At 36.6% G+C, this 21,640-nt stretch overlaps 2 protein-coding genes across 2 annotated transcripts; one reads left to right on the plus strand and one right to left on the minus strand.

Moving 5' to 3' along the window:
• Nucleotides 1-576: 576 nt before the first annotated feature.
• LOC306640358 (olfactory receptor 8D1) lies at nt 577-1,503 on the plus strand (the record flags this gene model as incomplete). The annotated part of the gene is made up of 1 exon (XM_079104559.1): nt 577-1,503. One exon carries the CDS (start codon nt 577-579, stop codon nt 1,501-1,503), a length of 927 nt encoding a protein of 308 aa, XP_078960685.1.
• A 7,279-nt stretch (nt 1,504-8,782) lies between these two features.
• LOC306639909 (olfactory receptor 8D1-like) lies at nt 8,783-9,727 on the minus strand (the record flags this gene model as incomplete). The annotated part of the gene is made up of 1 exon (XM_079103591.1): nt 8,783-9,727. The coding sequence occupies one exon, from the start codon at nt 9,725-9,727 to the stop codon at nt 8,783-8,785; it is 945 nt and encodes a 314-aa protein (XP_078959717.1).
• Nucleotides 9,728-21,640: the final 11,913 nt, after the last annotated feature.

Below are 21,640 nucleotides of genomic sequence, written 5' to 3' on the forward strand. Positions count from 1 at the left end.
TGATTCCATCCTCCGTATCTAACTCCATGCTCACCTTCACTCCAGCGGGAGTTAGAGAGAATTTTCAGTGCTCTGAGCCTGAGACTTGGTTCTCTCCCTGTTTGGAGATTTTATGAGAGATGCTGGCAAACCTCAAAGTGGGAGAAAACTGGGAATATTGAGATAGTGATTAGAATAATCCATTAATCCTTTCTGCTGTTTAATGATCCGTAAATGGCTATCAGTAACTCTCTCCATATTCAAAAATGTTGATTTTGTCGTCAAATTCAGGAGGGAAAGATTTCCAAGTCAGTCCATAAGAATGTGTGTGTGTGTGTGTGTGTGTGTGTGTGTGTGAGAGAGAGAGAGAGAGAGAGAGAGAGAGAGAGAGAGAGAGAGAGAGAAATTCCAGACTAACTAGGAGGAGGTCCACAGTAATTTAAGGTGATAGGGAAGAGTTGTCCTCATCAGAGACAATAAAAATTATGACTTGGTCTTTCTGTTCTTGTTAACTTCCTAGCAGGTTTCATTTGGAAGGGGACTGAAGATCCTCTTAAATTCATTTTTCTCCCATTTCTACAGAAATCTCAAGGAAGAATGGCCATAGCAAATCATTCTACAGCAACCATGTTTGTCCTACTGGGTTTAACACAGCAGCCAGAGCTCCAGCTGCCCCTCTTCCTCCTGTTCCTGGGAATCTACATGGTGACAGTGGTGGGGAACCTGGGCATGATCCTCCTGATTGCAGCCAACCCTCGGCTTCACACCCCCATGTACTATTTCCTCAGCACTTTGTCCTTCATTGATTTCTGCTCTTCTACTGTTATTACCCCCAAAATGCTGGTGAACTTTCTATGGAAAGAGAATTTGATCCTTCATTTTGAGTGCATGGCTCAGCTCTTTTTCTTTGTAGTCTTTGTGGTGGCAGAGGGTTACCTCCTGACTGCCATGGCATATGATCGCTATGTTGCCATCTGCAGCCCACTGCTTTATAACGTGACCATGTCCTCTTGGCTCTGCTCACTGCTAGTGCTGGTGGCCTTCATCCTGGGTGTTCTGTCTGCCGTGGCCCATACAAGTGCCATGATGAAATTGACCTTCTGCAAATCCCACATCATCAATCATTACTTCTGTGATGTTCTTCCCCTCCTCAATCTCTCCTGCTCCAACACGCACCTCAATGAGCTTCTACTCTTTGTCATAGGGGGATTCAACACCTTGGTGCCTACCTTGGCTGTTACCATCTCCTATGCCTTCATCTTCTATAGCATCCTTCGCATCCGCTCTTCAGAGGGCCGGTCCAAAGCTTTTGGAACTTGCAGCTCTCATCTCATGGCTGTGGGGATCTTCTTTGGTTCTATCACCTTCATGTACTTCAAGCCCCCTTCAAGTAACTCTCTGGACCAGGAGAAGGTGTCCTCTGTGTTCTACACCACAGTGATCCCCTTGCTGAACCCTCTAATATACAGTGTGAGGAACAAGGATGTGAAGAAAGCAATGAGGAAGGTCTTAGTGGGGAGATGAGCCTTCTTTTTTGAGAGTTTATAGATGGGGGAAGTGATAGTTTCAATGAAAATGCTCCTTTGTTACTGTGTTGTTTTTCTAGATTATTTTGCTTTTGCAAACTCAGGGCCTTCTGCATGTTAGGATAGTGCTCTTCCACTGAGCTACATTTCCACTCCAAATATCAAGATTTTAAAAAAAAAATGTGTTCCCATCTGTATTTGGTTCTATGTTCACAATAAAATGAAAAATGTAAAGCAGGTAGTAGTGTTCTCATTTTTTTCAGCATGAAAACTGAGATTTAGAGTTTCATATTCTATTATGATAGAAAAGAACTGAGAATTAAGATGTTGCTCAACCTGATTCTTATCTTTCTAATTTTTAATGTTTGTTTATTGAATACCTGCTATGTGAGAGGTACTGGTGAGACCCAGGGGCAAAAAGACGGTCAATGTCAATAATAAATAATTGGGTTTGATTAGGAGATGAGAGCTGATTGGAAAGGAAAGGAAATCAAATACTGATATCTCCAAAGCCCTTCCCCTTCCTCCTCCAACCTGTTGCTATGGTAACCTGGCCCAAGAATTGCTCCTCCCTGTTGGGAGTTGTAAGTGGTTAATTAATGCCTTCTGGGACTGTCCTTTCCTGCCTGTACCCCTGAGCAGCTTTATTCCTGCCCTTGGGATCACTCCACCTTCACCTTTTGACCCACCTTTTGGTCATGTAAGCAGGATGGGGAGAGAGAGGCAAGATAAGGAAAGAAGAGGGGCATGAGAATAAAGGAATTCTAAAATGTTTAACAGGGGCAGGACACCCCCATTTCTTTGGACAAAAATCTCTGGATCCCCTTCTCTGGGGAGAAATCTATCTCTGTTCCATCCTTTAAATAAAACTTGCTTTCCACATTTGCCTTGGCATTTCTCGGGTGTTCAATCTTCACATCTGGGGAAATGGAACTTGGCTCTGATTGATTCTCATCACTGGCCGTATCACTGGGTTGTTCAGTGACATGCATGCTAAGAGAAATGTAACCTGATCCCACATATGATCCAAAAATTCTTGAGGGAACAAGGCAAATGCGTGAGAAAATTAAAAAGAAAGAAAAATACGGGAAAAATAGCCATAGAATAAGAATGGCAATTTGACTAGGCAGAACCTAATATGGTTTTGCTATTTTTTTTTCTATTCAATATATTCAAAATCTCTGTATTACCACTTTCATCTTGGCCCTTATGAGGTTTATGTTGTGGTTATTTTATTTTTGTTGTTGTTTTAACACCACAGGTAAACTCTGAGAGTCTTCTGAGTGTGTATTTTCTTGGCCGCCACACTGGTGGTCTCTGCAGGTTGATCTGTATTCATACCTGCTGCAGTGGTCTTGCCTGTGTGTGAAACCTGCCTCACAGGGAAGGCTGGCTCTCACATTGCCTCAGCTGGAAAGTGGGCATCAGCAGATCTCTGAACTGAAGCTGTGCTTGATGTTTCTGAGCACATGACTATAGCACAAATAAGAACAGAAAAATCTCAGATTCTTGAGCTCTGTAGACACTATTTTTGTCATATTCCAGACCACATGTAGCATTTCCTTCATTTTGGGGGGATGGCATGGGTTGGGTGGAGAGGGATAGTAATAAAATATACCTCTAAGCTTTAAGCTTTCCATAAGCTGATCTCTCTCCTCCAAGGAATGTTTCATTGAATTTCCAGCATTTTAAATTCCATCTCAAGTTGGTTCTATTCATTCTATATCACATATTAAACCGGTTATGTTAGTTGGGAGTTATTGAAATTATGTCTTTCTCCCTTTGCTTTTTCTTTGTTTTAAGCAATATTGCTTTTAGAATAAAATGCTCTAAATTTTATGTTGGGAATAATTCTAATTGAGAAATATGAAATCAGTAGGATTTGCATCTATAAAATTCCACTGTTCTAAAAAAGCATATCTACCTTTAGGTCTCCCTTGTATAATGCTTCCAAGATTTCCCATCAAGTTGTTCAACCAGGCCCAGGAATTATTGGAGGGCTCATGTTTTCAGAAATCTTAATCCAAAGAAGGCCAGCTCCATTCCTCAGGGCTTGAGGTGAGCTAGAACATCATGGAGGAAGAGTGGCAGAGGGAAACAGCTTACATGGTGATCAGGAAGCAGAGAGACAGGTCTCCACCTGCCAAATACAAATATATACCCCAAAGCCACACGCCAATGCCCACCTCCTCCGGCCACACCCTACCACTTCAGTTACCACTCAGTTAATCCCTATCTGGGGATTCTTTCACTGATGGGGTTAAGACTCATAACCCACGCTTTTCTCCTCTGAACCTTCTTGCACTGTCTTACATGTGAGCTTTTGGGGGATGCCTCACAACCAAAACATAACAAGTGTAATATAAAGGAGCTTCTAATATGGCTGGAAGAAGAAGGATCCTTTCACTTTTGCATCTTGATTGCTGTGCTAATATAGATCTCTATTTGTCAAAACCCAAACTTGCTTACATACAATGGATGTAGTTTAAAAAAATTGGAGAATCAATATGAAAACAATGAAACTTAGAAAAACACATACATAATTCTAAAAAATGATATGAGAAGGCCTGTGAGCATAAGAAAAGATGTTGAAGTGAATTTATAATAAGAAAAAGCAAAATAAATTACATTGAGGTGCCATTTCTCAGTGATGAGACTGATAAAAATAAATGAGAAACTGGATAAAAAGGCACTTCTGTACATTCCTGGTGGAAGTACACATTGTGACAGTTCAGATCAGGAGGATTTGGAAGTAACTAACAAAACTGTATATGGTTACTGACTTTGTACTTCATCAGAATGATCTAGAAGATGCTCCAGTAATGGGAAAATGCACAGGTGCAGAGTTTTCATAGATCAACACTTTAGAGTAAGATATTAGAAACAATATCAATATGAATAGGTAAGATTTTATTATTATTTCTAACTTTATTGAATTATAATAGCATTTACATACATGTATCATACATCCACCCAAAGAATTTTGACTTTTAAATCATCTGTATTACTTATACAGTCAATAAAATAAAATAAAATCCACAGGTATAGGAACAAATATCTGAAAAGGAATATAAGTAAAACACATTAACTAACTGTATTTCAAATTCATAATAAAAAACCAGCAAGAAGGAAGTATCTTTGAATTGTAACTTTAAAAATAAAATTTTGAGTTTAAGCCATCAGACCAAAGAAAAATAATAAACTTGTCAACAAATATTCTACTCTCCCTGATGTTTTTTTTTTTTTGGGGGGGGGTTGCAATTATAGGTTTGCAATTATCTTAAATCACTGAGATAGCTCTACCTTAAAAACTTGAAAAAATAAGATCAAAGGAAATGCAAAGAAGCAGAAGAAAGGAAATAATAAATATCAAAGCAGAAACAACTGAAATATAAATTAATAAACCAACAGGAAAAAAATTCAGTTAAACCCAACTAAATAAAATTGATCAGAATCAAACAGAAAATAAAATCCATCTCCTTTATTTTCTGAAATCAGTGAAATCAATAAGTGTGTAACAACATTGATAAGGAAAAAAAAAAGGGAAGATAATTACCAATATCAGAAACAAATTGATGAAAATTATGGAACTTGAATGGACATCAATGCCAAAAATTCCGGAACTTAAATATAAGTGGTTAATCCCACAAAAACCACAAACTACCTAAATTACTCTAGAGGAAATGCATAATCTGGATTTTTTCCTTTTATTCTATTTTTAAAGATTGAGTCAGAAAATCTTCACACAAGGAAAAATCCAGATGCAGATTGCTCTGTAATAAATGATATTAACCATTTAAGAAAGCAGAAATTTCAACTCCACACAAACACTTTAAGAACTTTCAGGGAGAGCAAATAATTACTAACTCATTTTATAATGATAAAACCCACTTGAGATCAAAATCTTTCAAAGACGTCACATAATGGAAAACTGTAAACAAATATCCTTTTTGAGTAGATGCAAAATTCTAAACAAAACAAATCTGTTAGGAAGATAGAAGATAACATATCCTATCAAAGTGGGGTTTGTTGCAAGAATTTAACAATGTTATAACTTTTGATAATCAACAATATTTTTAAAAGAAATGTATTTCAATCATTTACAAGAAAACATTGACAAAATACTACCTTACTTTCCTCATTTAAAAAAAGAAGCAAAATTCTCAACAAACCAGGAATAAAAGAGAAATTCCTCAATCTGATAAAAGACATCTATGAAGAACCTACAGTTAAAATTATACTTGTGAATGACTGATTTCCTTCTAAGATCAATAATGTAAAAAATGTATGCCCTCATCATTTCTATTCAGTATCTTATTGGAGGTTTCAGATACTGCAATAAAGAAAAAGAAAAATCAACACTGGAAAGGTAGCAAAACTGTAGAAAATTTAAGGAATCCTCAGAACAGCTACCAAGATGTATATATTTAGTAAAACTTTAGTGTGAAATATTTTTATATAAAAGCCAATTTATTTCTGTATAATAACATGAGCAAACCAAAATTGAAATAAAAATAAGAGAATCAAGCAAGTGAGAAATAGGAATATATCTTAGAAAACTTTTAAAGAAATCTCTACACTGAAGAGAAAACTAAAAAGTATTGCTAAGGGGAGATCTAAAAAGGACTTAAAATTAGCATACCATAGTAACACGTCCATATCAAATTTTATAGCAGCTCAATTCACAATAGTTATATTGTGGAACCAACCTAGATGCCCTTTGACAGATGAATGGATAAAGAAATGGTAGTATATATCACAATGGAATATTAATCAACTATAAAGAATAATAATATTATGGTATTTGCAGATAATGAATGGAATTGGAGAATATCATGCTAAGTGAAATAAGCCAAGCCCAAGAAACCAAAGGCTGAATGTTTTCCCTGATGAATGGATGATGATACATAATGGGGGTGAGGGGGTAGGGTGTGAGAGAATAATGGAGGCGCTTTAGATTATGTAGAGGGAAATGAGAGGGGGGAGGGGGCAGGGGGTATGAAAGATGGTGGAATGAGACAGACACCATTACCCTATGTAGATGTATGATCACACAAATGGTGTGAATCCACATCATGCACAACCATAGAAGTGAAAAGTTGTACCCCATTTGTGTTCAATGAATCAAAATGCAGTCTGTAAAAATTAAAAAAAAAATTAAAACAAATCTGTGCCTTAACTGTATGCCCTCCAAAATAAAACTTATTCTTCTTTTGTTAAGTCAAAAAAAATGTTATAGCATCAGTATTTATATGATGACAGCTCTTTTCAAATTTATTTCTTTACATTCAATACAATAAAAAATTAATCATCACACTGTGTGTGTAAAAGTTGATATCCTGATTCAACTGAAAATATTCATGGAAAAAAAAAAAAAGACCTAGCATAATCACGACATGGAAAAGATGGAAAAAAAAAAAAAGAGAACTAATAAAATCCAATATCAACTTATTATGAGAATGTTCTAATAAGACATCAAGATAAACAAGGAGACTAATGTAATATAATAGAGAATACAGAAATAGATCCATGTATTTATGAAAATACTCTTCTTGAAAACAGTGCAAAGGTGGTGGGGAAAAAAAACCTTTACAACAAAGATTATGGAAACAAAAATTATGTAAAAATTAAACCTGAATATACACTTCATAGCAAATGTCCAATAGGTCATATATCTAAATGTACAACCTGAACTTGTGAAACCTCTAGAGGATATTTAAGGAAATTTTTGTTACCTTGTTTTAGGCAAAGTTGTGCCAGATAAAAAATAATCCACACAAAAAACATATTGATAAATTGAACTGCATTTTAATCATGAATTTTTGCCCCTCAATGACTGTAGAAAGAATTTAAATAATCCATAGGCATGGAGAAAATATTTCAAACCAGCTATCTCATGAGTGACATATATACAAAATATTTTATGATTTTAAGAGATTTCAAAACAATAGTAAGGGGCTGCGAATATAGCTCAGTTGGGAGAGTGCTTGCCTTGCAAGCACAAGGCCTTGGGTTCAATCCCTAGCACCACCAAAAAAAAAAAAAAAAAAAAAAAAAAAAACCAGAAAAGAAAAACAAAAAACAAAACAGCAACAACAAAAATAACAATATAAGAAATATGGAAATAAAATCATAATAAGACACCACTACTATATGGAGGAGTTAAGCATAACAATAATAAGAGTGACCACATCAAATGTTGCTAAAATAATGGAAAAGGACACATTCTGGTAAATTGCTGCAGAGAATGTAAAATGGTGCAGCCGCTTTGGAAAAACAGTTTTTAGTTTCTAAATCAATAAATGTATACCTAATACATGCTCCAGGCATTCCACTCTGATGTGCTTACCCATGGGAAGCAAAACGTATAAGCCTATGCCCTCACAAAGACTGGTACACAAATGCTTATTGTATCTTTCCTCATTAAAACACCTAGTGGGACAAAAAACAATGTCCAGCAGCAGATAAATGGATAAACATGTTATGGTGTCCTCATCCATGGAATGCTACTACAATAATAGTAGATATTGTTACATGTTTTGAAATAGACAAAACTCAAAGTAACTGTGCTGGGTAAAATAAGCCCCATACAAAAGAGTAATTACTATATGATTTAATTTGTATAAAATTCTTGAAAATGAAGATGAATCTATAGTAACAGAAAGCGTGGAGGGACAGATTACCAAGGGACACCAGGAAACATTTTATTAACTGATGCCCAAATTGATTTTCACAAGAAAGTTATACAGTGGAACAAAAAAGGGAGGAGAACCTATGAGGAGAATTCAAATTAACCAAGTATATACTTATTTTTTGAAATTTTCCTATGATTAAATGCTGAGATTATTATCGTGGTAAGCCTAAACTGGTAGGACATATGCTGAGTGTTACAAAGCTAGTTATGAGAGACAGAAAGAGATGAATGCAAATTTACCCCCAACAAAAGGGAAAAAAATAATCTACTCCAGATTTTCTCAATAAGGAAGGAGATAGGACATGCAAATTGAACTCAGAAGAATATTTTTAAGTAAATGTGTCCAGGTTTATCAAGGACCCAATGAATTGTAATATTTTGGAATAGTTTGTTAAAGAAATAGCAGTGTGTATATGTGTGTGTGTATGTGTATTTGCACAAACTTCAATAAACTGGGCAGCTGTAGTATAGGAAATAGAGGAAAGAGGGAAATGATTGAATGTTAATCTGAAGAAACAGGGAAGTTCCTTTTAAGAAAAAGAAGGAGTCAAATGATCACCATGATCCTCAGTGATTGTGTCCACTAACTCTGGGGTGGGCCACATCTCTTTCTCATTACTTTTCTCAGAACATTTTTTACATCCCTATTCCTCAAGCTGTAGATCAAGGGGTTCAGCATGGGGATCAATGTGGTATAGAAAACAGAGGCCACCTTCTCTTGGACCATGCTGTGGCTGGATGCTGGCTTGAAATACATAAATATGATGGATCCATAGAAGACACCAACAGCTGTCAGATGAGAGCCACAGGTACTAAAGGCTTTGGATCTGCCCTCAGCTGAGGGTATTCGAAGAATGCTGTTGAGTATGAAGGCATAGGACACGGTGATGGGCCCAGTTGTTGCTAACACATTGAATCCACCTATGATTGCCACCAGGAGCTCATTGAGATAAGTGTTAGAGCAGGACAGCTGTAGGAGGGGAATTATGTCACAGAAGTAATGGTGGATGACATTGTCCCCACGGAAGGAAAGCCTGATCATGGAGGAAGTGTGGGCCACAGCTCCAATAGCTGCCATGATATAGACCCCTGTCACCAGCACACTACATGCCTTTTGGGACATGGTGACACTGTACAGCAGTGGATTACAGATAGCAGCATATCTATCATATGCCATGGCTGCCAGCATGTAGCACTCAGCAATAGCAAATGTGCAATAGAAAAAGAGCTGTGTCATACACCCAGAATAGGAGATAACATTTTGTTCCCATATAAAGTTTCCCAGCAGTTTGGGGGTAACAACTGAGGAATAAAAGAGATCTAAGAATGACAAATTACCAAGAAAAAAGTACATGGGAGTTTGGAGCTTGGAATCAGCAGTGATTAGGAAGAGTATACCCAGATTTCCCACCACAGTGATCCCATAGACCCATAGAAACAGGAGAAAGAGGGGTAGTTGGAGCTCCGGTCGGTCTGTTAATCCCTGGAGGACAAATTCAGTCATGGTGGAAAAATTGCATCTGGTCATTTTCTCTATGAAACCGGGTGTGAACCTAAGAAAAGAAAAGAAGAGAAAAGAAAAAAAAAAAAAAAAAAACTCAGAAAGTAAGAAAGCTCTGTTCCCATGGTGGGAAATTGTTTTATTACTAGTGTGACAGAAGAAAAGAAAGCCTGCTCATCAAATGAGAACAGTTTAATGACTGTTGATAACAAAGAAAATTATATTTTTTTCATCTCAGATTTGAGTTTCTTTTAGTCAAGGAATATTATAAGGCACACAGAAACAAAGAACAAGTACAATATGATCTTAAAATAATTAGAAAGTATCCAAAGAGGTCAAGGTTACCTGTACCTTTTTTTACCTTCAGACACCACTCTGGTATCTGGAATAAACAGGCACTCCACAATTACGGCTGGAGCTGGAACTTCAACTGACCTCTTCATGGCTAAAGCCTGCTGAGATGCTCCATGCTGCTAACACTGTGGTTTAATCAAGTGTTGAAAAAGTAACTTCAGGGTTAGTAACAGACCTAAATGTGCATTGGGTGGTTGTTTACTATGGAACAAAGAAGAACTGGGGAAAGAATGCATAATCTTAGGATCAGGGTTTAAGGTCACAGAGGACAGCACAGTGACTTTGATGCTCCAAGTTAAGGTTTTTAAACTGATTCTGAAGTTCTGTTATTCAAATAAAAGAGTATGTCATCATATAATTTTATTTCTAGGAAGAGCTTTGGGATATATTGTGGGTACATCTTAGGACACTGATGAAATAAGGAGAAAGAAAAAACACATCTCTCTGTGGTTCTACCCTCTGCATACCACAGAGAAGAGTAAATTTGTTTCCTTCAACTCTAGCTACATTGAGTGAAGTAATAGCCACATGTATTTGAGCTAACTAGTTTTACTGGAATACAAATTTGCAATTATCCATAAGTAATCCTATTTTACAATGAAAGCTTTAAGGAAATGAAGGTTTTCCTACGTGTGCACTTACCTGAATGCTGTAGGATTAGAATTGTTGCTCTGACTTGGTTTATGTTCACTCTCCTTCAGTGTGAGTGAATTTACACAGACTGCTTTATGAAAAATATGGCCCTTCCTTGCCTTGTTGATCTTTTGGGAGTGTGGTTGATTAGCACTGAAAATCAAATGGACAGTCTTGAAAATGGAGAAAAAATAGAGGACCTTCCGACTATTTCTAATGCTTCCCTCATGCTTCAGCTGTGTCGCTAAGTCACTGTATGACTTTGGGAAAGTCACTTCACCTTTATTCTTCTATGAAAGAATGGATTTGTGTTGGGATAAGGCTCTCCATCGTGTATTGTATCTCTGGAATTTAAGGACGCTGGGTGAGTAATTATAAGATTCTCCTTCACCCCCATAACCTGAACAGCCCCTTCTAAGCAAGGGAATACTTTGACTCATTGTTTGTAGGTGTTTGGCCTCCAAGGAAATGGATGAGAAGAATATTCTCTGAGGACCACAAGATCTAGGGAAATTCTCCTGAGAAGAGAAACACAACAAACTATTTGGTCTTAGATGGATGATGTGCACAGAGTGTTGGCATTTTCAGTGAATGTAATTAAATTTTTGATCTAACTTTTTGGAAGAAAAAAATGTACGTGAAAGACGGTAGTGGTTCCCACCTGGGATGGTTGTAGGATTACCATAACCAGATATGTAGCAGTTTAGCTTGCAGATTCTCACTTCAAAAAGCAAATATCTCTGACCTCATGACTGAGCACGGAAAAAAAGCATAGTAACCCTGTCTTTTGTATTTTTAACTCTATGTGTTATAATTAAGGTTAATTAAGATTTATACTCCTGGAAGAGTGAGTAAATATGCTAGCAGTTTCAATGATGATCCACTTGCTACAACAGGTATTCTGTGATTTGAATGAATATTCCATATGCATTTTTATTTATAGGAAGAACTTTGGGATATATTGTGGATATATTATGGCTAGCCAACACAATACTAAAGAGGAAGAACAGTTAGAGGACTGGAAGTATCTGACTTCTAGATTAATGTAAAGCATCAGTACTTAAGAAGGTGAGGGATTGTAAAAAGAAAAGACAAAGAGATGTGTAGGACAGAGGACCCAGACATAGACCCACACAGATAAAATCAACTGATCTTGGACAAAGGAGCAATAACAATATAATGGAGAAGGATAGACTTTTATAACAAATGATACTGGAACAATTGCACAACATAGGTTAAAAAAAAAAATGAGTCTCACATCTCTCACAAAACCCAAATCAAATGAATTACAAATCTAATCGTAAAATCATAAACTCCTAGAAAAATGACCTAGGGTGAAATCTAGGTAAGTGTGAGTTTGGCAATAACTTTTTAGATACAACACCAAATACAGTATATTAGAGAGTTAAAGAAAAATAAGTTGAATTTCATTGAAACCAAAAAGTTTTGCTTTGCAAAAGTTATTATTAAAAAAAGAAAAAGTTAAGTTTCAGACTGTGGGAAAAGTCTGCAAAATACATGTCTCATAAAGTGTCGATACCCTAAATTTACAAAGAACTATTAAAAATCAACAATAAGGATACCCACACTTCAAATTAAAACTGGACAAAAGGTCTGAACAAACGTTTCACCAAAGAGAAGATATAGGGCTGGCAAATAATTCTATGAAAAGATATTCAACATAAATCATCATAAAATTGCAAATCATAGCAAATTAAAAAGTCTGCAATTAGAACACTGTCAACACCAAACTCTACTGAGGATGTGAAGCAAAAGGAACTCTCATTCATTGCTTGTGGGAATGCAAAAAAGTACAACCATGGTGGAAAACAGTTTTTCAGGTTTTTTTTAAAAAAAATACTCTTACCATGTGATTGAACAATCAAGCTCCTTGCTATTTACCATGAGTTGAAAATGAATGTCTACACACACACACACACACACACACACACACACACACAAAATTCATGTGTGTACAGCAGCTTTATTCATTATTATCAATAGTTGGAGGTAAACAAAATGTGAATCAATAAACAATGTGCAGTGAATCCAGACATGGAATATTATTAGTTGATTTTTAGAAATGAGCTACCAAACCACAACAAGACATGGAAGAAACTTTAAAGCACATTTCTAAGTGAAAAAAAGCCACTGAGGCAAAGTGTACGTGTTATTTGATTTCAACTTTGTGACATTTTGGACATTTGAAGATAGCAAAAAGATCAGTCATTGCTCACAATTTGGGTGGAAGAAAGAAGAGATGGATAGATTAGAACAGGGTACTTTTAGTGCAATGAAGCAAATTTGTGTGGTATTGTAATGGCAGATACATGCCATTGTAAAGTTGTCAGAAACCCTAATGTAAACAATGAGCTTCAGTTAGTATAAAGTAACAATATTCACTCATCAGTTTAAATGAACATACCATGGAAAATATTACTAAAAGGGGAAATGACTCTGGTTTTTGGAGGTCAGAAGTGTTATATGAAATCTCTGTATTCTTTGCTCACTTTTTATAGCCTAAAATTGTTCTGAAAAACTAAATCTTCTCAAAATTATAACCCACCCCTCTGTGTTTTGAATGTTTCTTTCATTTGTTCATCCCAGGCACTAAGGAACATTTCAAGAGTAATGATTCTCTTTTTCAATTTATTTAGATTGTTTAAATCCTATGAGAACTTTATCTTAATGATGCACTTAATATTCAGCATGATAAAATTTTGGGATATAATACAGAATTCATGTTCAGCATGACTGATTTCTTGGCTCAACAATCTGAAAAACAAAACAAAGTACAGCAACAACCATTACCACTTCCAAAGTAAATTACAATTAAAGTCAGTGAAGTGGAGAGAAGCCATCCTATTCTGTGTTGTTTAATTTCCTGGTATTCTGCACAGGGAATAGATGACTGATTTATAGCACTTTACTTTTTGTGGTCAAGTTTATCATTTAAAAATCTTTTTATAATCACTTTATTTTTATGAAAATAATATAAGATAATTTCAAAGACATTTAAATGAGACAAATGAAATAGAAGAGAAATAAAGCTCATCCCATGTTCAGCTGCCCACACAGATAGATGTACACACATTTTTACTGTTTTAATTCCATGAGATCAATTTTTAAGTGCTGCCCTTACTATTCACTGGCATGAGAACCAGAGTTCAGAAAAGGATATTCCCAGAGGAGAGAAATATGTCTAGGAGTCTGGCTCCGTACATCTTCTCTATTTTATTGTTCCTTCAAATTCTTATTTATAAAAATTCATTTATTTATTCATCCACTAAACATGACTTTAGCAACTATGCATCATTTATTGTTTAAGAAATTGGAAAGAAAGGATCAGTCAGTCCGGCCAGGAGTCCTACAGGTCCTGGCTATTGTCTCAAAATGACAGAAGCCATGAAGAAAAGCTCACAAGACAGACACTGCCACCGTTGTCACAGACCTTACATTCTAGATGTGGACGTATATTACCCAAATATTCTCAGAATTAAGTGTTAAATTTTAATTACAATGAGCATCATGAAGGAGATGCATAGATTTCTATGAATTCATATGCCCCAACACCTTATCCATTTTGTTCCTAGGAACCTAGAAGAGGAGAACTTAATAGAACTTAAAAAAACTGTGTCCCAGAGATCACAGAAAACTGTCAAATTGTACAGTTTTATTTTGGAGCATATTTGTCCAGATTTCCTAAGTCTCAGTGTAATGGCTTTCTTCTGATATCTTTCAGAGTGAAGAGTCAACATGCTAGAGGGACAATGATATTATTTTAACTTCATCTCTTCCTACTGTTTTCAACACTGGCCCACCTTTTTATTTACAGTTTAGTTTTGGTCCCAGTATAACTGCAGAAGAACTCTGTGTTGATGTGAAATCTACTTAGGTAATATATTTCCCTTAGAAACGTGTGAGTGTTAGTGTAATTGGGACTGGCCTTAGTCAGGATCCACTTTCCTTTGTCTTCTTATTGCTCTTTGGTTTCTTTCCTGAAATCTAGAATCAATTTGCTTTATTTTGTGAATAAAATGATTTTTTTCAATAATGTGTCCATATACAAATAAAATATAGATACTTGTTCTTTAAAGGACCTTTTATGGTAAAGAAGTCTTAACCATAAACATGAATTGAATGTATCCTCACACAAATTCCCTCCTCCTATAACTTTCCATAGCTTTGGAGATTGCAACCCTATCTTTCTGATGGCTGACATAAAAAGCTTTGGAGAAAATTTCCTTCTCTTCTTATCCATAGCCAAGCTATCCATAGAAAATAATTGATCCTCAAGATGTATCCAGAATTCTGCCTCTTCTCACTGCCTTTGGTATATCCATCCTGGTCCATGTAACTTTTGTTTTTCACCTGATTCATGGAATGACTTCCTAACTGTCCTCCCTGCTTCCAGGGATATCCTACCATTTCTCTCTACCTAAAGAGCACACAGGGTGATTATTTTCTCCTCTCCTTCTTATTATCAACAATTTATAACCTAGAGAAAAGTTGCAAGAACAGAACAATAATCATCTGCATATTCTTCCCCTGAATTCACTGGTGATTTTTGTCATGCATACTTCAATGTTCTTTCCCCACAGTATACTCACTGCATGTGCACTTGCACAGTTAAATGCTCACATGCACAGTTACACACACACATATCCTCTAGTACATGTTATTCTGTTTTATATCTTATGCCTTCATCCTTTCCAGCATCCTGCAAATTCACTCAGTTGAGGAAAGGTCCAAAGTATGAAGGCATAAGAGATGAGGATGGATAGACCATATGCAAATACATTAAATATAACAAAAACCATCACCAAAAGCTCCTTGGTGTAATTTCTTGAGCAAGATATACTCAGAAGAGGGAGGATGTCACAGAAGTAATGGAGGATGACATTAGTTTCACAGAAGGAGTGAGTAGTTACATTGCTGGTATGAACCAAGGACCTAAAGGCCCCCATTGAATACACACTGGTGACCAGTAGCAAACAGACTTTATGGGACATGGTGACGTTGCAGAGCAAGGTATTATAGTTGGCAACATAGCGACCATATGCCATGACAGTCAGCATGAAGGAGTCATCAATATCAAAGAAACAGAATACAAAGATCTGCACCATGAACTCAGGAAAGGACACAAAATTCTTCTCTGACACAACATTCACCAACATCTTGGGGATTATGATAGAGGAGTAGCCGAGATCTATGGAGGATGAGTTACTGAGAAAGTAACACAGGAGTGAAACTGAGAGCTGATCCTGGTTAAAATTATCAAGCACAGGGCTGGGACAGAGCTCGGTTGGTAGAGTGCTTACCTTGCAAGCACAAGGCCCTGGGTTCAATCCCCAGTGCTGAAAAAAAAAAATATATATATATGTATATATTATATATATATATTACCAAGCACAAGTTTCCCAATACAGTTGTGGAAGAATGATTCCCTATGCCCATTCTCCTCCCTGTTGTGATAGATGAAGTGGGGGGCAAGGGGCATGTTCTCATAGGACAATCATTCAGCACTTTGAGATCTGAGGAATGACCATTTCCAACTGACCCAGAATTTCATAATCTAAACCCAGCATCAAAATGGATTCTACTGTCATGTCTAATTAAAGAGAACCAATAAAACAAAAAAAACTGAACAGGCTAAAATTTACTTTTAATTGAATTATTATCAAGAAGGTGATATTTCATATGGCTTTAGTTTTTTCACTACTCACATTTGGAAGTGCAACTCATTTTGTCTCCACAAATTGAGCTCTAATTTTTCCTGTAAAGAGTGACCTTTCTGTTATTCAATCACCTTCAGGAAATATCTCCACAGAGCTGTTGTTCCATTTAGTTGTTTCTTCTGTCTTCAAAAACTTGTGTTCATTGGTGCCTTGGAACTTAGAGCCTCCCTTACCCTTAAAGTTCCCCTCTGACTTCAGCATCTGTTCCCAGCTCACTCAGCCTCTGACTTGAACCTCAGAGGACTTTCAACTCCTCCAAGCTTTCCACCTCCCCTCTGGGTTTCTGGTTTTGAGGTTGCTCTTCCTTCTGCCTACTCCTGTTATGATACAGATGTGGGAGGAATGAAGCTGTTGGGGATAAGGGAAGAAGGCAGTGCTAGACAGGAGCCATTGTCATGTGCTCAAAGGAGACTGAGAAGGAGAGCAATAGCCAAGCAAGACGCTGCAGCGATGGAGATCTCTCAGGTGCCAGGTGAAGGAGACGAGCATGGTATTCAAGACTTTATTACATGTTCAAAACAACCAAGAAGGAGAACATTGTTTCCACTTACAGATGGACAGAAGGACAAACAGAAAAGGGATTAAATAAGCACTTGCTCGGTGTCAAAAGTTTGAAGGTAATGTTCTTTTCAGTATTTGTTAAATTTCCAAAGTTATCTAGTCAGTGTGAGAACAATGACTGGCATATTGTCTAATTAATTTACAAAGCAGCATGCTCTGTAAACTAACATTTTTCTGAATCCAAACATGGTATGGTCACTTCAGCACAGTTTTAATGTTACTCACTATTATTATTTCTAAACCATGTTCTCTCATGATTTTATTTTCCTATTGTTAAGAGACTATTAGGGTAGTCTATTGTATGATAAACATTGCAAGGGGTTTTGCTTCAAGTATACATAGGATTATATTGCTGATACTGCCGTTTATTGGTAACGTGTTCTGCTTCCTCAGGTGTTGAAGTATAATATCAGAGAAGCACACCCGGGCAAGCATATTAAGCAGTTAAAAGTAGTAATAATACAGACTTCTTCCGGGAGGGAGAAGGGGGCCATGGCTGATGTTATAGAATCCCAAGAAATGAGCACATCCTACATCTTTTATAGGTTAAGGTCTCTTTTGTTCTCCAGTTCTCTCCCCCTTTATCTCTCCTTCCTGCCTATGTGACTAGGCCTGGTTTTGCAGGTGTGATGCATAAAATGAGAAGTGAATAGGTAGGCGGAAGGCCAAAGTGATTCACCCAGGTAAGGGCCCCTGGAGCATTAATTAGCAGCTCCTTGCTTGCGGTCCTTGGTAAGGGCTGGTAGATTTGGTAATCAATGGGCTCCTGAGATTCTTGACATTCTATTCTCCCAGGGGCAGTCTCCAACTTCCAGAGGCAGATGGTTTTCATGGCCTCCATTTCCTCCATTTGACCAGGTCCCCTATTTCTACACTAACTGCCTGTCCCCAATTCTGGCTTCATGGGTACTTCAGTAGATATAAGGAGAAAAAGAAAACAGAAATGGAAGACATGTATGTGAGCACACACACACGCACACACACATAAGTTATCCTGTTATAAAACAACCCCAATTCCTACAATATAAACTTGTTATAAAACAACAAAGCAAAGCAATTGAGCAATCAATCATACTCTTCCTTTAGATTTTCAGTTTTGAACACCTCGTGGAACAAAAACATTTTTCTCTTTGAAGAAAATGAGGAAAATACCAAGGAAACAGGTCTATGATTATGAAGATGGGGATGAAACATGATTGAACATAGCAAATCTTGATAGGGCATCAGTGCTACTTTGGAGAAAGTAAAAAGAAAATCTATGTAATGGTTTGGATAGGAGGTGTCTCTCAAAAGCACCTGTGCTAATGCAGAAATATTCAACTGGACTGATTGGATTATGAAACTGTAACATAATCACTTTATGCTATTTCAAATGAACTGACTGGGTGATAACTATAGGTGGGGTGGGGGGCATGGCTGGAGGAGGTGGGTCAGTTGGGGCATGCCCTAAAAGGATGCATCTTCCCTGTGGCTCCTTCCTTCTCCTTTTTTTTCTGCTTCCTGGCCACCTGAACTGAGCTGGTTTCCTCTGCTCTGCCCTTTCACCATGATGTCCTCCTTTTTCACAGTGGGCTTACAGCAATGAATTTGGCTGACCATCGACTACATCGATTTATTTACAAATAAACTTTTCCTACTGTAAGTTGTTGTTGGGCATTTCAGTCAAGGTAATAAAAAGGTGAATGAGTCAAAAAACTAACATTTGGATATTATGTGAGTAACCTTATTCTCTAGTATTTCCCAAACACAACTCTCTCTAGTCAAAATGAAAGGGGACAAATAGATGAGGACGGTGAGAACACGAGGTTAAGATAGTGATACTATAAAATGAGCCCACTGGATTGACTTCCTACATGATTGCTTTGCCAAAAAGCAATCACCTGCAGCCTTATGTAGCCTGAGGGAATAGAAAATGTCACATTCTTCAACAAACTGAGGCAAGGAGTGAAATGCCTGGCAGTCAGTGTAGGTAATGGATGATGGGGGTTGAGAAAATGAGGGGCTGGTTATCCAAGAGAAACCAACAAGTGGCTAACAGTTAACATCTCCAGGGACTGCACTTCCCAACAGAAGCAATTACCCCAGGGCTGCTCCTTCCTGCCCTTAGGCATATACGTGCAGAAGAAAGCGAAGGTGTGTGTATGTGGGGGATTCTGCGGGTCTATAATAGAACAAGACACACTCATTTTCACAGGCATCCAGTTCTGGGCCCCACTTCTCTCCAGAAAAGTCTCTCTCTGTCCCTTGCTTAACACTTGGTTTCTACGCTTGACTCAGTGTTTCTCTGGTGTTTAATCTTCAACACTGGGGAAACAAAAACTCATTTCAGATCTCCAAGACTGGTATTAAAACCAGGCTAACCTGTGTTTCACAGGTATCCCTCCTCTCTTCTCTCTTTAATTTTGCTATTATTCCTGTGAGTATACCCATTTATACTTCTAAGCAATAGCCCACCTTTTCTCAAGGCATTTAAAAAGCCTCACTCTCCAGGTAGATTCTCTGAGTTCATGTAGTTTCTTTTGCTATGACTTCATGCCTCCCCTAAACACATTTTTGTCTCTTTAAGAAATATATCATAATTTGTTTTATGATATTTGTCTGGAGGCATGGTAAAGAGCTCAGATCTTAAAGTTGAATTGGAACTAGATTCATTTTTAGGCAGGGCCTTCTCCTAATCTCTGAAGAGATTGCTTTATTCTATATAAACTTGATTACTTCATCTATAAAAGGAAAATGATTTCTATCATATATAGCGTTTGTAGTGGTCCATTCATTTATTCAACCAACACTCTACTGAGACTGTCTTCTGTCCTGAAAATACAATATTGAATGACACAGATTCCTGCTTTCATGACTTACATTTAGGTCAGTTTCCCTCCTCTTTTCTCGGGATAACACATCCACTGAAGTCCTGCTTAATTCACTTCAAGGAGCAAAAAGACTTCCTGGTTATATCCTGAAGTTAAACCCAACACAGGCCCCTTTGTACTTCCATATTAATCTTGGAATTCAATTTTAAATGTTTACAAATTTTCTGGAACTTTGATTTGGGTTATGTTAAATCTATTAAGCATTTGGTGATATCTGACATGTTAATGATATTGAATCTTTCAATCTATGAGCACAGCATAACTCTGGATTCATTGAAATGTTTTAAAATTTCTTTAAGACTCTCATAGATTTTTAATACATGAATATTTCACCTCTTTTATCACATTATTTCCTATTTTTGTCTTCTTATAACATTAATTTTCAGTTTAGTTTGCTCATTGCTATCATATAAAATAACATACAATACAATTGACTTTTTCCATATTGATTCTATATCCTACATTCTTGTGAAATTTCCACATTAGTCCTCATATTTTTTAATTTTATTGATTTTCTATATAGATGTTCATATCTTCTTTCCATTCAGGATGCCTCTTTATTTTGACCCATTGTACTGACTAAATCTTACTATAAAATGTTGGATAGACATGGTGGGGAAAGACATCCTTTTTTTGTTGCTGACATTGGGGGAGAATATTCTGACTTTCATGGTTAAGAATGATACTAGCTGGGTGCACTGATACACATCTGTAATCCCAGAAACTCAGGAGGCAGAGGCAGGAGAATCACAAATTGAAAGCCAGCCTTAGCAACTTAGCAAGATCCTAAGCATATTAGTGAGGGCCAAATTCAAAGTAAAACATAAAATCGGGGAAGGGGTGACTAGTTAGGATAGTAGAATGAATAGGACATTATGACTGTGTGCATATATGATTACAAGACTGGTATAAGTCTACATCATGTACAACCAGAAAAATGAGAAGTTATACTCCATTTATGTATGTGTCAAAATGCAGTCTACTGGCATGTATAACTCATTAGAACAAATTAAAAAATAAAAATAAAAAGGGCTATAAATGTGGTTCAGTGGTTAAGCACCCCTAAATTAAATCTCTGGTACCAAATAATTAATAATAATAGTAATAATAATAATAATAATAAATTGTAGATTCTTACTCTTCTTCACTCTTTGTTGAGAAAATTGCAATTTTCCTTGTGGTTACTGAATGCAGGCATTTTTTCACATACCCATATATACCTGTTAGCTACTTGTATGTCTTCTGTTGAGGAATGTGTTTTTGGTTCATTTGCCCATTTTTAAAAATTAGATTATTTGTTTTCTTACTATGGAATAGTTTGAGTTCCTTATCAGCTGATATTAGCTCCTTATCAGATAAATTGTTTTCAAATATTTTCTCCAAAGCTGTGGGTTGTTTTTCTCTTACAATCATTTGATTTGTTGTGCAGATACATTTTAGTGTGACACTATCCCATTTTCTAATTTTTCTTTTGCTTTTGGGGTTACAGTCAAGACAGAATTTCCCTGACTGACATCACAGAGTTTTCCCCCTATATTTTCTTCTATTAGTTTTTCACGTTTGGGTCTTGTGTTTATGATTTTTATCCACTCTGGGATGATTCTTCTATACAGTATGAGATAAGGGTCCAGTGTAATTCTATATGTGGAGATTCATTTTTCAAACTATTTCTTAAAAAGACTATCTTTTTCTCATAATATGATATGTCTAGGTACCATGTTCTTTTTTTTTTTTTTTTTTTTTTTTTTTTGGTTTATTCCTCTTAGTATTCTTTGAGATTTTGG

The sequence above is a fragment of the Sciurus vulgaris genome (assembly GCF_902686455.1).
Source record: "Sciurus vulgaris genome assembly, chromosome: 11".
NCBI lineage: Eukaryota > Metazoa > Chordata > Mammalia > Rodentia > Sciuridae > Sciurus > Sciurus vulgaris.